The following is a 13,416-nucleotide window of genomic DNA, read 5'->3' as shown; positions in this document are numbered from 1 at the left end:
AAACAAATACAAAAAAAGATATGAGCTCATGCCACTGCATTGCATACCATGTAGCAGACATTACTCTTAATATGCCATAGCGGCTTGGCCATTTTTTAGTCATATGTCTGTTGTTTGAAGATGTATGTCCATGTCCCCTTTTTTGTTTACACTAGAAACTACATCTATTCATATAACTTGAATTTAAATCAAGGAGGATATGTGCAAGGAAGGAGCATAATTAGGCGACTGTCTGATTAGATCTTAGACAAAATTTTGTGAGGGTTCCATCAGGGGTGAAAGGTCAAAGGTTGCTTATCATAATGTGGATTTCTGGGCCGTTTCTGAAAACAGTTTTGGATGTAAAGTTCAAATTATGCCTAGAGGTCAAAGTTTGTTTACCACAGTGTTGATTTCTGGACTGTTTCAATAGGCAATTTTGAATGTAAGGTTCATATTAAACCTGCTGCTTTCTTTATAACTACTACAGGAAAGTTAGTACCTGAGATTTGCAATGTGTACAGGTCAAGTGTCAACCATCATGGCCTATTTTTTTTTCCTATTAAACCCAATTCATGAATAAATTATGTAGAAAAATTAATTACTGAGATGAAGGGCAATTTGTGAAGGCCAAGTGTTTACAGACAAGGTCACAGCCTAGAATTACCCCCCCCCCCAAAAAAAAAAAAAAAACCCACAAAAAAACAACAACAACACTTAGTTTGTATATAAATTGTGTAGGGAAACTTGCTAAATGCTGGGATTAAAGGTTTAGTCATACAAAACACAAACAGAGATCGAGGATTAGATTTGCAGAGTTACATCGAACCATCCCGCCATCAGTTCAAACATGGCATAGAGTATTATGTGCAATGCTTCACTATCATGGGATATCTGATTTGATTTGTGTTCTTTAATTTCAGACAAAATCTGAGGTTATTTATGAGGTAAGCTGTGGTTGAATCTTGCAAAAAAAGACCCACTCAACAAAAAAAAAGAAAAGAAAAATGTCTCAATAAAAGCCGGTCATTGCTTTCTCTTTTCACAATATCAGCATTCCATTGTATCACTTTAGAATGCATCCATTCATTCAAAGAATATTACTGCATAGTATTATGTGGGCAGTTTGTGAACCTGCACATCTTTGCCATTTTAAATCTTTTGTTTTAGATGAAAGGATTTCTTCGTAGATAACATTCTGGACGGACATTCTTTGTTATTCGGGGGCCATAAAAATGTGTTATCATGGCTGAGTTTGTCTTTTAGATACCCATGGTAGATAGTTGTCAGTTGTCAGCATTTAAAGGGAACGCAAACCCAAAGAGCAATGTGGATTGAGTGAAAGCAGTAATATTAGTAGAACACATCAGTGAAAGTTTGAGGAAAATCGGGCAATCAATGTAAAAGTTACGAATTTTTTAAGTTTTGGTGTTGGAACTGCTGGGTAAGGAGGCTACTAGAGGTCATGACGTATGAGTGGACTGCAATATAAGAAAATATAAAGGGAATTCAACAAAAATTCATTTTTGATGAAAATTACACATTCCATTAACTTGATACTGACATATGTTAGGGGTAGCACTTATTCCCCCTGCTTTCTGAAAGTGGTTAGTCAAGTACTCTTTCATTTTGCTAGAAAAGTGACTTTTTTTGGAATTCCTTTTATATTTTCTTTATATTGTTGTCCACTGATACGTCATAACCTCTAGTAGTCTCCTCATCCACCGGTTCCAACACCAAAACTGTAAAAATTCATCACTTTTGCATCGATTGTCCGATTTTCCTCAAACTTTCACTGATGTGTTCTGCTAATGTTCATGCTTTTACTCAATCCAACTTGCTCTTTGGGTTTGCATTCCCTTTAAAGCTTGTTCTTGTGTCAGAAGACTTCTATCAGGCCCAATGAGTTGTGCATGTTCTAAAAATCATTCTGACAAATAACATTTTGTCGAATCATCTCTTTTTCTACGTATGTCACATGTCATGTTTGGTTTCTTTCTCTATCCCTTGCCTCAAGATTCCTAACATATTTTTCAAAAAACAAAGGGATGTCAGCTGATTCATTTATGTTTAGTGAAATCATCTCTTTTATTCGTCAAGGATATTTATACTTTCTTGTGTTTCAGTGCTGTATCTTTGTAAATTAGCTGTGTTTTTTTTTTTAAAGTTCAGGTGGTTTTGAAAATATTCAGTAAACAAAGGATACAGCTGTAGTTGCTTTGGTCTTTCTATTTGCAATGCATGCTACTGCAGTAGACTGACATGTATCATGTCATGATACATTCGCATCAGGGATTGGCTTTGTACATCCTGCTGCACTGTGCTCATGAAGTACTTATATGGGAGAGGTCAATAAAAAAAACCACACCAACAACAAAGAAGAAAGCGCATCGTGTGCGTTTATTGGGAAAGAATGTCTTGACATGGGTAATTTTGGCGAAGTATTATTAGCCTTTCTCTTATAGTATCATCCTAATGCTTTAAACTTTACTGGTTCTTCTGTCTGATCTGCACAGTTCATGGGAGCCATTTTTTAATCATCCCAAGTGACGTGGGGCTGGTTCATGATGATATGTTAATTCAATTTTTTTTCTTTCTTTCTTTTTGTGATACGATGAAGATCAACTGAAGTCATGTGAGTCAATTGAAACGCATTTCTTTCTCGGACAAACAATGCTTTCCTTGATTATTTTTAATGGTTTTAATGATCATCAGGAAATTATTACTGTCATGGACTGGCATAACATCCAAATAGTAATGGGGGGGGGGGTGTTATTAGCACTGGTATTACTTTTAGCAGCCTGTTCATGTCCCATGCCAATGACGTGAAAATGATGGCTCTGAGGATATGGGGCTCCTACGCCAATGGATGATCAATTGTGGTAAACTTTGGCAAGTATTCGCTTGCCGGACGTTTGACTTTGCAATAATGAACATTTCCTGCGTACTTCTGTGGTGTTTTTGCGGGCCTTTCAAACCCAATTGTGGTTGTCTGTGGGTGGCATCAAGAGATTTGTGGTTGTGGACATCACCATTGGAAAAAAACAAACAAACAAATGTGCAAGCAGGTTTTTTTTTCCTTTTTTTTTGGGGGGGGGGGGGTGTTTTTTTGAAATTCATGCTTACATGTACTGTATGTGATTTAAAAGAATTCATGTTATCCGTGCAAGAGAGGTTATGTCCAGAATATTGTGCTATAAACAGCTTTATTAGTGTTTGATAGGTGGAAAGCCTTCTTTTGATGACAAGTTATGGCATCAGTCCTGTATAGCCTAAACCTTGTTGACGCTTGTAAACTTCACTGTCATCACCATCTTCCAAACTCTGCCTTGAATAGCTGCAAAATCTTGTGTGTCAGTCAGTGGTTGTATGAAGTATTACTTGTAGATTGTTGTCATTCATGGATGTGTTGTCCCTGGGGTGTTGAGACCTTGTATCTCAAAAATCATGAATTTTCAGGAGAATGCAAAAACTTTCAATTTTCATAACATTTTTGCCAAAAATGTCAGTGTTAACATTAAATAATGCAGAAACATTGTTTTAGGTTACACTCAAAATTGTAGTGTTTTAAAACTCCAGTCAGTATTTTTGATATTCAAAATTGAGCAAAGAGCGTTTTGAATGCCAGACGCCAGTTGAGGTATGAGATCTTGTCACCCCAGGGACGATATGCCAGTGTGCAGACAACTGTCTTTGCCTCTTTCAACAAAGCATTCATTAGGTGTGTGAAATTGGACCATCTAGATGTACAATGTGGAATGTATTTCAGAAATGTAATGTCTGACTGTTGATGGTGTGCCGCTTTCATATGCAAAGTGATAATTAGCTGAAGCCAGCAAAGACTTGTAAGGACACATCAAATTCTGTAAGCTACATATACAGTCTAGTATGTCTCGCAGTTGACATCACATATGATGACAAGGAATAAGTGTGGTTCTGCCTGGTATGATACCCTCAACAATGATTTGCTCCGCCATCATGCATATTCATCTGACGTTCTGTAAACAATTTAATACATGTACACTGTATATTGATCTTTTGTCTACGTAGGAAATAATTTTCCTGGTATTGCGTAGCAATTTGCTATGCATTTTTACACCACTGCTACACAAACTATCTTTTGTGTAGTAGTTTTCTTACGTAGAAGTGTACAGGATATCATTGAAGATATTTTTCATCAGCTGAAATTGCTAGTCAAATTTGAGTTTGAAAATTATTCCCTGCTACACATCATCCGTTGGATACTGAATGGTTAAACCCAGTATGCAATCAAGATGAAATTCATTCTGGCAAGATGTTTGTCTGTCACGAAACATGAAAATAGCTGAGCAGTTAATTCTTGTAAAAACCTGGGACAAATAACAGAGTTATATTTGTTTACCACATCAAAAGACTGTAAGAAATAATGTCTCGGGGATTTGTGCGATCAATTTTACACAGCTTTGGATGCACTCACTTGCTCTGTCATATCCGTAGCAGAGTTTATGGAAAGATACTTGTACGATACTTGACATGTGTGATATGATGTGGAGAGTTTTTAGACTATAACCTACATTGTAGATGAACAAGAAGCATTACAAACAAACCAACGTTGACCACAGTGGTCAGGGAAACAGCTTGTTGGTGGAGTGATGAAATGCAGACAAGGTTTGAAACAGAGAAAGTCTTTTTGTCTCTCTCCGCCACAGATGATGGTCACCAACGTTACGTCGCTCCTCAAGACAGTGAAGAGCGTTGAGGACGAGGCAACCCGAGGCACGAGGGCTCTAGAGGCGACCATTGATGCCATCGTGCAAGAGGCTCGGGTATGTTAAACCCATTCATCAGCTGCGTACTGTGGTGTTTTTGTTCGTTTCTTGTCTTGTTTTTGTTTTCAGTGCTCTTTGCTCTCAGTCAATATGTGCTGATGATAGAAATCTTTTTTATTCTTTTCAGTGGAAGCAATGGTACAAGTTGTATGATTGTATAACAGTAGTTTCATGATGGCTTGAATATATCAAAATATTAAGATTTTTATGAATCATTGAATTGGCTAATGATATGCGTGTGAGATAAATCTAGATCACTGTGACAAAATTGTTGAGCATCTGAAGTTGTGATACGTACATCCTCACACAGGAGAATTGATGGCGAAAGCTCACTGAAATGAAAAAGCGGTACAAAAAGTAGTCGTAATTAATTGTCCAGGAATCCCCAGTAGTGATACCCCTCAATTCCTTCTGTTTCCCAATCTTTCATTCATTCTGAGGTTTCGCATGATACAACCAATTTTGACAGTGTTGTGAAGCATACACGAGTCCAATTCCGTATGTCCCAGAAAAAATTACAACGGGAGCTCCGCAATTATATCTTTAAAAATAGTGAGTCAATCTAAATACAAATTCAGGGTATGAATCTATAACTCATTGACCATATTTTACAGAAAACCCTATTAGATTTGCTTCAATGGTCAAAGAGAAATGAGGAATTTTGTAGAGGATGTCAGGAATCTCTTCCCTCCAAGTTTCGTTTATTGTGTTCACACACAAGAGCATTGAATTGCTAAACTTGGAAGAATCAGACTCATGACATGCTTTACAACGATCCACATTTCTCTGTGACCGCTTAACCAGATTGAATGGGGGTTTTCTGCAAAATAGAGCTAAGATGTTATATTCTAAGACCTTGAAGTAGCATTTAGACAGTTTAATCATGTTGGGTGTTAGCAATGTGAAAATCTGTGTATAAGTTTTTTTGGGACATACTGTACAGTGCAGTTGCAAACTCTTTCATTCCATCCCTCTATCTGTCATGGTATTACATGTGCTTCCTTACCCTCGTTCAGATACTTGACACACCCCCAGCTGCCGATGCCAAGGCCACACCAGAGGAACTCATCCGTAGCACCAAACAGGTTACCCTGGCAACGGCCAAGGCCGTGGGAGCCGGGAACTCCTGCCGCCAGGACGACGTCATCCAGGCTTCCAACATCTCTCGCCAGGCCATCTTTGAAATGCTCGACACGTGCAGGGTAAAAATGGAGTGATAAAATTTCAAACAATCGGGCGTTCTGTTTCAAATGTACTGTCCGGTGTCGGATTGCAGTTTGGAGTTTAAAGTTGCAGTTGATGTGTTAAGCTTCATATACGTATGTTCATACTTCATACTTGTCACCATCTCTTTAGAGATTACATTTCAAAAAACCTCCTTTTTTTGTGAGCCGATATTGCCATCGGATAAAAGGTTCGGTTTTTAGAGGGCAGTTAAGCCAGTCAAAACCTATTAATCGGGTAATGAGAAACGAAATAATGTCAAATGTTTCAACTAAGGTCATACGCTAATCTTATTGGTTTGAGGTTGGTGTGAAGGTTTTCAGAGAGTAGTAATATTTGGATCACATTGTTCTTTTTTTTTTGGGGGGGGGGGAAAGGGCAATTCTGGATGTGAGGCTCACTATTTATATAAATTATTGAACTAGCTGCAGTTTGGTATAGTCATATTCCATGTAGAAGATATTTTATACATGGCGATTGGAGACTAGAACTTGCCCTCAGGATATGCCCAACTTGTACATGTATAATCTTTGAGGGAGGATGGTCATAGTGGCAATGTCGGGCTGCTTTGCTGTGGCTTTGGTCAATATGTTTCATATTCCGGAACTAAAACGTCTGTTCTTCTTCTCCTCCATCTGCCTACAGAGGGCAGCACCCACTGCCGAAACCGCGGAGGTCAGAAATCGCTGCCTGATGTCGGGACACCAGTGCGCCGATGCCTTCCGCTGCCTGCTCGAGCAGGTCCACACGGTGAGTTTTCCCCGCAAACCAAGTTACATTACAGTCAAGTTTGGGTGGTTGTTTGTTTGTTTGTTTGTTTATTTGTTTGGGGGATGGGGTGGCTTTGTCCATAGTTGCTTTGTAGACTACAGTAGTAGTGACGTATTACAGGATATAGGTAATAATAAGTCCCTTCCAACTGTAGAATCAATCAGATGGTACACAGTTGCAGCTTATTGGTACATGTATCCCTTACATTCAGAAACAAGAAGAAATGAATACTCTGTGGTGTAAAATCCTGTTTGTAACAAAACTCCTCTTGCATGTTGAATGAAGATTTTTCTGTGTAAAGATGGAGAGGGAAGTTGGAGTCATGAATCACTACAATTCCCTGCTTACACCCATTGACACATAATTGTCTGATACCAAATAGCAATCTCCTTGACAGAATTTACAGTGGAGGTTACTACTGTTAACCCATTGAGGGCAAGTCCCTAGTACATATGCAAGTACACATGTATACTCGGGCAGGTGTCTTGTATGGGTAATGCGTGTTGTAACAAAATCAGTCCCTGAAAGTGTTCTCTGTAAATGTTCCCCATATCCATCTTGTAAATGTTTCCGTAAGTTTTGTAGGCAACATGCATTTTTACAATTTTTCTTTTGTTTTGATTTATTAATTCTAATTTATCTACAAACACTGGTTGCACCAGATTCAATATATGTCTGTGTATGGGCTGCAGTAGTGTTCTGAAATGGAACTGATTCATTTTGTACAGTTGAGAAATTGATGGTAAGCGTAGCAGTGCAAATGTTAGTGAAGGCGGGTGTGTTTAAAGGGATGGTACAGTTTTGGTGAAGATGAGAATTGGACTTTTAACTTTTTGCGAGATACCAAGAAAACACTTATGATGTAGTACAGAACATACCACTTTAAGAGGAATTCAAAGTTTATTTGACGAAAATCAGGTTTGGAATGACTGAAACATCCAAAAACAAAGTAAAACAAAACGATCGTAATAAAGTGTGGGTCCCAAACTTTATTTGAATCGCTCTTTTTTGATATCTCAGCCATTTCAAAACCAATTTTCATCAAATAAACGTGGAATTCCTCATAGAATTACATACTCTTTCACATTTTATAAGAGTTTTCTCATTATCTCACAAAAAAGAATGTTAGAAACCTGAAATTAGGTTGCAACCATAACTGTACGATCCCTTTAAATGACTCTTATGTCCATATTTGCCCTGTGTCCCTACAGAACATCCAAAAGCCACTGCCAGAGGGTAAGCAGAGGCTACTGCAGCACTCCAAGCGGGTGGCACAAACCGTCAGTGAGCTGGTGCAGGTGGCTGAGCAACTCAAGGGTAAGCATCCCTGTGATCTCTCTCCTAATAACTAGAAAATCTCTCTGAGAGCACAGACTTCTGTCATGCAGGGAATCTCCATCCATACACACGAGCTGAAAATCGTCCAATTTCCCAATAAAGCAGCCTTTTGTTTTCATCATCTGCTTCCAGCTGTGCGGCGCCTCGCCCGAGCAGAGCACACGTTTGAGAGCGCATGAATATGCAAACCTCAAATGCGCTGGTCTTGAACTCCCAAGTTCATTGCCCTATCTGCAAAAAGATCCAAAAACCTTTTAAAGATCAATAAAAATTCCCAGATCACTACCTAAATTTAATTATCTGTTTCTTGTGTTATTATCAACTTTTCCTGCAAGGTCCATCCTAATCCGTCCACAACTTTTGAGTCATTTTGCCTACAGACAACCAACCAACAAACAAACAAACAAACAGACAAGCTATCAAACCAAAACGTACCGATGAAAACATAACCTCCTTCCTTTGCGAAGGTAATAATAATGATAATAATAAAATATATGACTTAGATGCACCAAATCCACTCTGTAGAGTGCTCATGGCGCATACATGTACTATTATTACCCTGGTAACTGGATAGGCCTACATTATTTCCAACCAGCACTGTCAGTGCTAACTCTCCACTTCCCGGGAAGCATTCCAGCTTATGCTTAATATATTCCTTTGTTCTCCCTCCCTAATGCTTTTTACTTCACTGCTGTTTCATTCTCCACCATAACTTGTACCCACCAATACCATTTCTATCAATCCCCACCATTACCACAGTCACCATTACCAATCATCATTTCCATCATCTCCACTGTTACCACCACTGTTAAAAAAACATATCTCATAAATCCTGGTGAGTCTCTGCTGATAGTAGGGAATATGTGCCATGTATTAAAGAGCTCTTTGGGTTTTCTGTTCATTAAGTATTGTTTTTCATATTCTTTTATGTATTCAGGTAAGTATATGCATTGAGGTGTTTTTTGTATTCATGTAAGTATATGCATTGAGGTGTTTTTTGTTTTGTTTTTGTTATTCCCTGTTAGTTCTTATCTCTGATGATCACAAGATGAGGCCTGTTTCTGCTGGACAACTTGTGTAGATGATAAACTATAAAGAATTAATGATTTGGACACTGTTGTCCTCATGATCAGTATGCACAATATCTGTTTTTAGAATCTTAAGGGAATCTTTTTTTTTCCCCTCTTTTTTTATGTCTAGTGCACAGCACTTGACCAGCGTGACAGAGAGTTTGATGAAGAATGACCAAAGCAAACAGGTGGCACCTTTACCCTTCGATGAAAACTCAAGATTTGGGTTTTTGTTGGGACATGCAAGTCAAAATCCCTACTTCTCTTGAGGAACCCTCTCAAAAGCACTACAAAAATGCATTTGACATTAGGTGCAGCGTGGTAGCTAGCAGCGATTACAGAGTGTAAGAGACATGTTCAACATTTTTTTTTTTCCCGTGCTTCCATTTTCTCAGGTGCCGATTGGGTGAACCCGGATGACCCCAACGTCATTGCCGAGAACGAGCTGCTTAGTGCAGCCAATGCCATTGAGGCCGCTGCAAGGAAACTGGCCCAGCTGAAACCCCGCCAAGGTGCTAGGGTGAGTCAACCTGCATCATTTTTTCTCTCCCCTCCCCCTTCCCCCTCCGTCCCCTTCTCCCTTCCCCCTTCTTCCCCCTGTCTCAAATTCTCATGCTCGCACAAGCTTATCATGATATAAAGACTATGTTAGCATTCGTGTGGTGGCGTAACCTTTTCATGGAATTACATGTACAGACAAAGATGGGAAAATTTGGGAAGGACCCACAAATTTTACCTTGTAACCAGAGAAAGGTAAAAAGATGACCCCTTATTTTCAATAGTTTTGCTGATTGCTTCTTAACATATTGTAAATCTTTTTTTTTTCACCCTTTTTTTTTCCTAATCTGGCAATAATAACAGACAGAACAAAGTCTAGCAAATTCGAAAGTGAGACAGAGACCTTTGTCCAGCGTATTATCGTGCAAGATAAGATACAGAGTTTAATAGGCTAGTACAAAAGGAAATAACAAAGGGTTGAAAAAGGTGAAGAAAACACCCAGTGTGTCTGAAGCAAAATATAATGCCAAATTTTTACTTGTCACCTCAACTCTCAACAAATTGAAATTACAACTATACAAGCTCTTTGAGATAATTCATCTATTCAAATTATTTTCTAAGTAAGAAAAAGCAGAAGAGAGAGAGAGAGAGAGTGAGACTGATAGATATGTACAAATATAATAAAAGAGATAGATAGAGAAGATACATCATAGATATACATAGAGAAATAGATACAATGTAGGCAGAAAGATGGTAAGAGAGAGGTAGAGGAAAAGATAGATATAAGGAGAGAGAGAGAGAGAGAGAGAGGTAGAAAGTATATCAAGGAAGAGAGAGATAGATACATGTAGGCATATAAAGAGAGGGAGAGAGGAATGGAGAGTGAATGTGATTTCAAACCGAACCCACCCTTGTTTGTGTCACCCAGTGAGGCCCAAATTGAGAACAGATCTTCACTTTTGTTCGTGATCCCTGGCTTTGTTCTCCCGCCCTCATTTTATGATGACATCATCATATTCCCCGCAGTCGCATGCATCCTTCTTTGATATGACTGTGTTGTATACATGTGTGTTTATCTCTGGGTGTGCTGTATGTGTACGCAGAATTTCAACATCTTTGTGCATGTATGACTTTGTGCATGCATGTCTTTCTGCCTGAACAGAGTGTGTGTGTGTGTGTGTGTGTGTGTGTGTATGTGTGTGTGTGTGTGTGTGTGTGTACTTGCTAAAAGCTAGTTCTTTGCACGGAGAGATTCTACAGCATTGATTGTGTGATAACGCCTCGTTACTGTTTAGTGCTTATTGTTATTTGCATTCTTATCTTCTTAAGGGTTCATTGGAAAGATGTTTCAGATCATACTCACAAGTTTTTGGTGGTGATTTCTATGTAATGGGGAAGTTTTGAAGAGGTCAGAGTACACTTTAGATAAATTTATACCATCACCAGTAAGACTGACATGGCATCATAGTTGAAGAATGAAGAAATTTGCCCAGTGTTGTGATTTAAAAGTTGTATCTTAAAGCATACAAAGACATTTTAAGATGGTTGTACTCTGCATCCTGATGTATCAGTTTTATAGTTGTACTTTTATTACTCTGATGTAATGTCTCAGCGCTTGTGTGTGATGTATGAAACAGTTATTTTTATGGAGTCTTTTTTTTTTTTTTTTGGTGCGTGTGTAAAATTCAATAGTGTGCATGTCATGTGTAGCACTACCACCTGCATTCATTAGTTGTTGTTTTTCTGTTTTTCCATGTAAAGATATAATAATTATTTTTATAGATGAGGTTTTGAACAGATATTTCTTGACTTTGCCTAACCTCAGTAGGCACTGCTAGCACTTGAGCAGCAAAAACTGAACACTTTGCAGTGATGTGCAGATAATTTTTTTTTAAAACCATTATGTGATATTTATGTAAGAGATGAAAAGATTTATTCAAGATAAAATATATTTTGACCAAATATATGCTAGAAATTTTGTTTCTACATCTGTTACACTTGAGATGAAAAAAGTTAAAAGATTTTATGCAAGTTATAAAAGCATTTGAACATAAATGTTGCATGTTTTTAAGATGTGGCAGTGGAGGATCCTTGTTATGTGTGTATGACTGTACATGTATAGTGTTGCTAAAATGCTTGTCGTCTGTCGTCTTTTCATATCTCATCTGCTTATATCAGCTTGTCTGTTTGTCTTGTTTGTTGTTTCCGTCTGTCTGTCCTGCCCCCCACATTCTTCCAAATTTCGTACGCTCCTTCTGGATGTTTGTGCAGTCTGGCCCGTGTACTGCCCACGACACCCCGTTTTGGGACAGAGTGTTGCGCGGACAAGACTTGGCGTTTGTATGTCGCAGTGCTAGCATGGGGCGGTGCGCCTGTCACCTCTTTTCTCACGTTTAGTTCCAAATTCTTGATTCTGCCCCCTCTCCGCCCTGCTTTTTTTTTTCCCCACTCAATTTGGAATGTATATCTGAAGTCCCTTATATATAACCAAGCATCTTCTTCATCCAAATTTATAGTAGTTAGAAATTGGAATGATTGTTCCCCAAGTCGTAGCAACCAGAGAATGCGGAAAGAGAGTCGAGGAATGTTTAGCATAAAAAGTCCTTGTGATTATACCTCTTTGGTGTATGGTGCTATGGGTTATCCCATCCCCTCTCCCACTCCCTGTGCTGTCATGTGGGAAATATGCTTCAAATTTTATTTCAAGAGATTGACTATGGAGTATAAGTTGATCCCTCAGCTAGCAGTGCTATGACTGTAGCTCTGTCTTTGTGAATGCCTATCAAAATCCTTAATTTGGTGAAGATTTGTCTGTATCTGATGCTTGCCATTAAAAGTGTCTACTTATGCATCCATTTTCTTTTTCCAGAAATATGATTTCTTACAAAAATCATCATGGTCATATGTGCAATTGTAATGGTTTCTTTTTTTATTTAGCAGAGGGAGACATTAATGCAAACCTGAGTATTTCTGCTCATGACTGATAGAAATAATGCCTTCCTTTCAAATACCCAAGGAGGATTGTTGTGAAAATATACTGAGCTTATCAAAAACACCAGCAAGAATCCCTCTTTAAATTCATTGCCAAAATCAAATTTCATTCATTTTCATTTACTGGAAAGCTGTCCCTTCATTTGCATATTAAACAGACTTCCAATTGTAAACTTAACTTATCCTTCTCAGGTCTGAGAGAATAGGTGTATGTTTTACACATTTTGGAGAAGCAACCTTTTGTGAATGTCAATATTCTCCTGGTTGACCTTTAACTTCTTACCTCTACCCCTTAAAAAAAAAAACACATGAAAATACAATGACAACAACAACAACAAATTGACAGAATGACTCGCTTGTTTTTGAGGTAAACAAACATACTGTGAAAGGACAGACTCTTGTACAGACATTTTGCGACTGTGCACTGTGTCATCATCGGCTCAGTCCAACACAGCTTCCTAGCTACTCTTTCCGCCCCCCCCCCCCCCCACCCCACCATTTCCACTTTGGCAGGTACAATAACTGCCTGCCTGCCTGTTTGGAATTTAAAGCCAGAGAAAGAAAGGAAAAAAAATGCTGACCCAACGTTGAACTTTATCCCATGTCTAGTAGAGAGGGTTAGGAAAGGGGGGAATTGATCAGGGCCTGTTTCCACCCCTGCGCGTCAAAATGTCACGGCACCTGCACACGCTCCCCGGAAGAAGGGAGTGTGTGGAAGCATGACCCTTCTTCTGCAA

General features: G+C 38.7%; 1 protein-coding gene across 1 annotated transcript in view; it reads left to right on the top strand.

Moving 5' to 3' along the window:
• LOC139741162 (talin-1-like) overlaps positions 1-13,416 on the top strand; it is a 188,767-nt gene that overhangs the window by 157,508 nt on the left and 17,843 nt on the right. Inside the window, exons 51-55 of the mRNA XM_071651752.1 lie at positions 4,668-4,784; positions 5,804-5,989; positions 6,657-6,761; positions 7,994-8,099; positions 9,586-9,710. Coding sequence (XP_071507853.1) covers positions 4,668-4,784; positions 5,804-5,989; positions 6,657-6,761; positions 7,994-8,099; positions 9,586-9,710 — 639 coding nt within the window. The remainder of the gene's footprint in view (positions 1-4,667; positions 4,785-5,803; positions 5,990-6,656; positions 6,762-7,993; positions 8,100-9,585; positions 9,711-13,416) is intronic.

Source organism: Diadema antillarum, unplaced genomic scaffold, assembly GCF_040938485.1.
Source record: "Diadema antillarum isolate AM-2024a unplaced genomic scaffold, OU_Dant_1.0 seq00000908_RagTag, whole genome shotgun sequence".
In the NCBI taxonomy this organism is placed as follows: domain Eukaryota; kingdom Metazoa; phylum Echinodermata; class Echinoidea; order Diadematoida; family Diadematidae; genus Diadema; species Diadema antillarum.
This window is presented reverse-complemented; position numbering and strand designations above follow the sequence as displayed.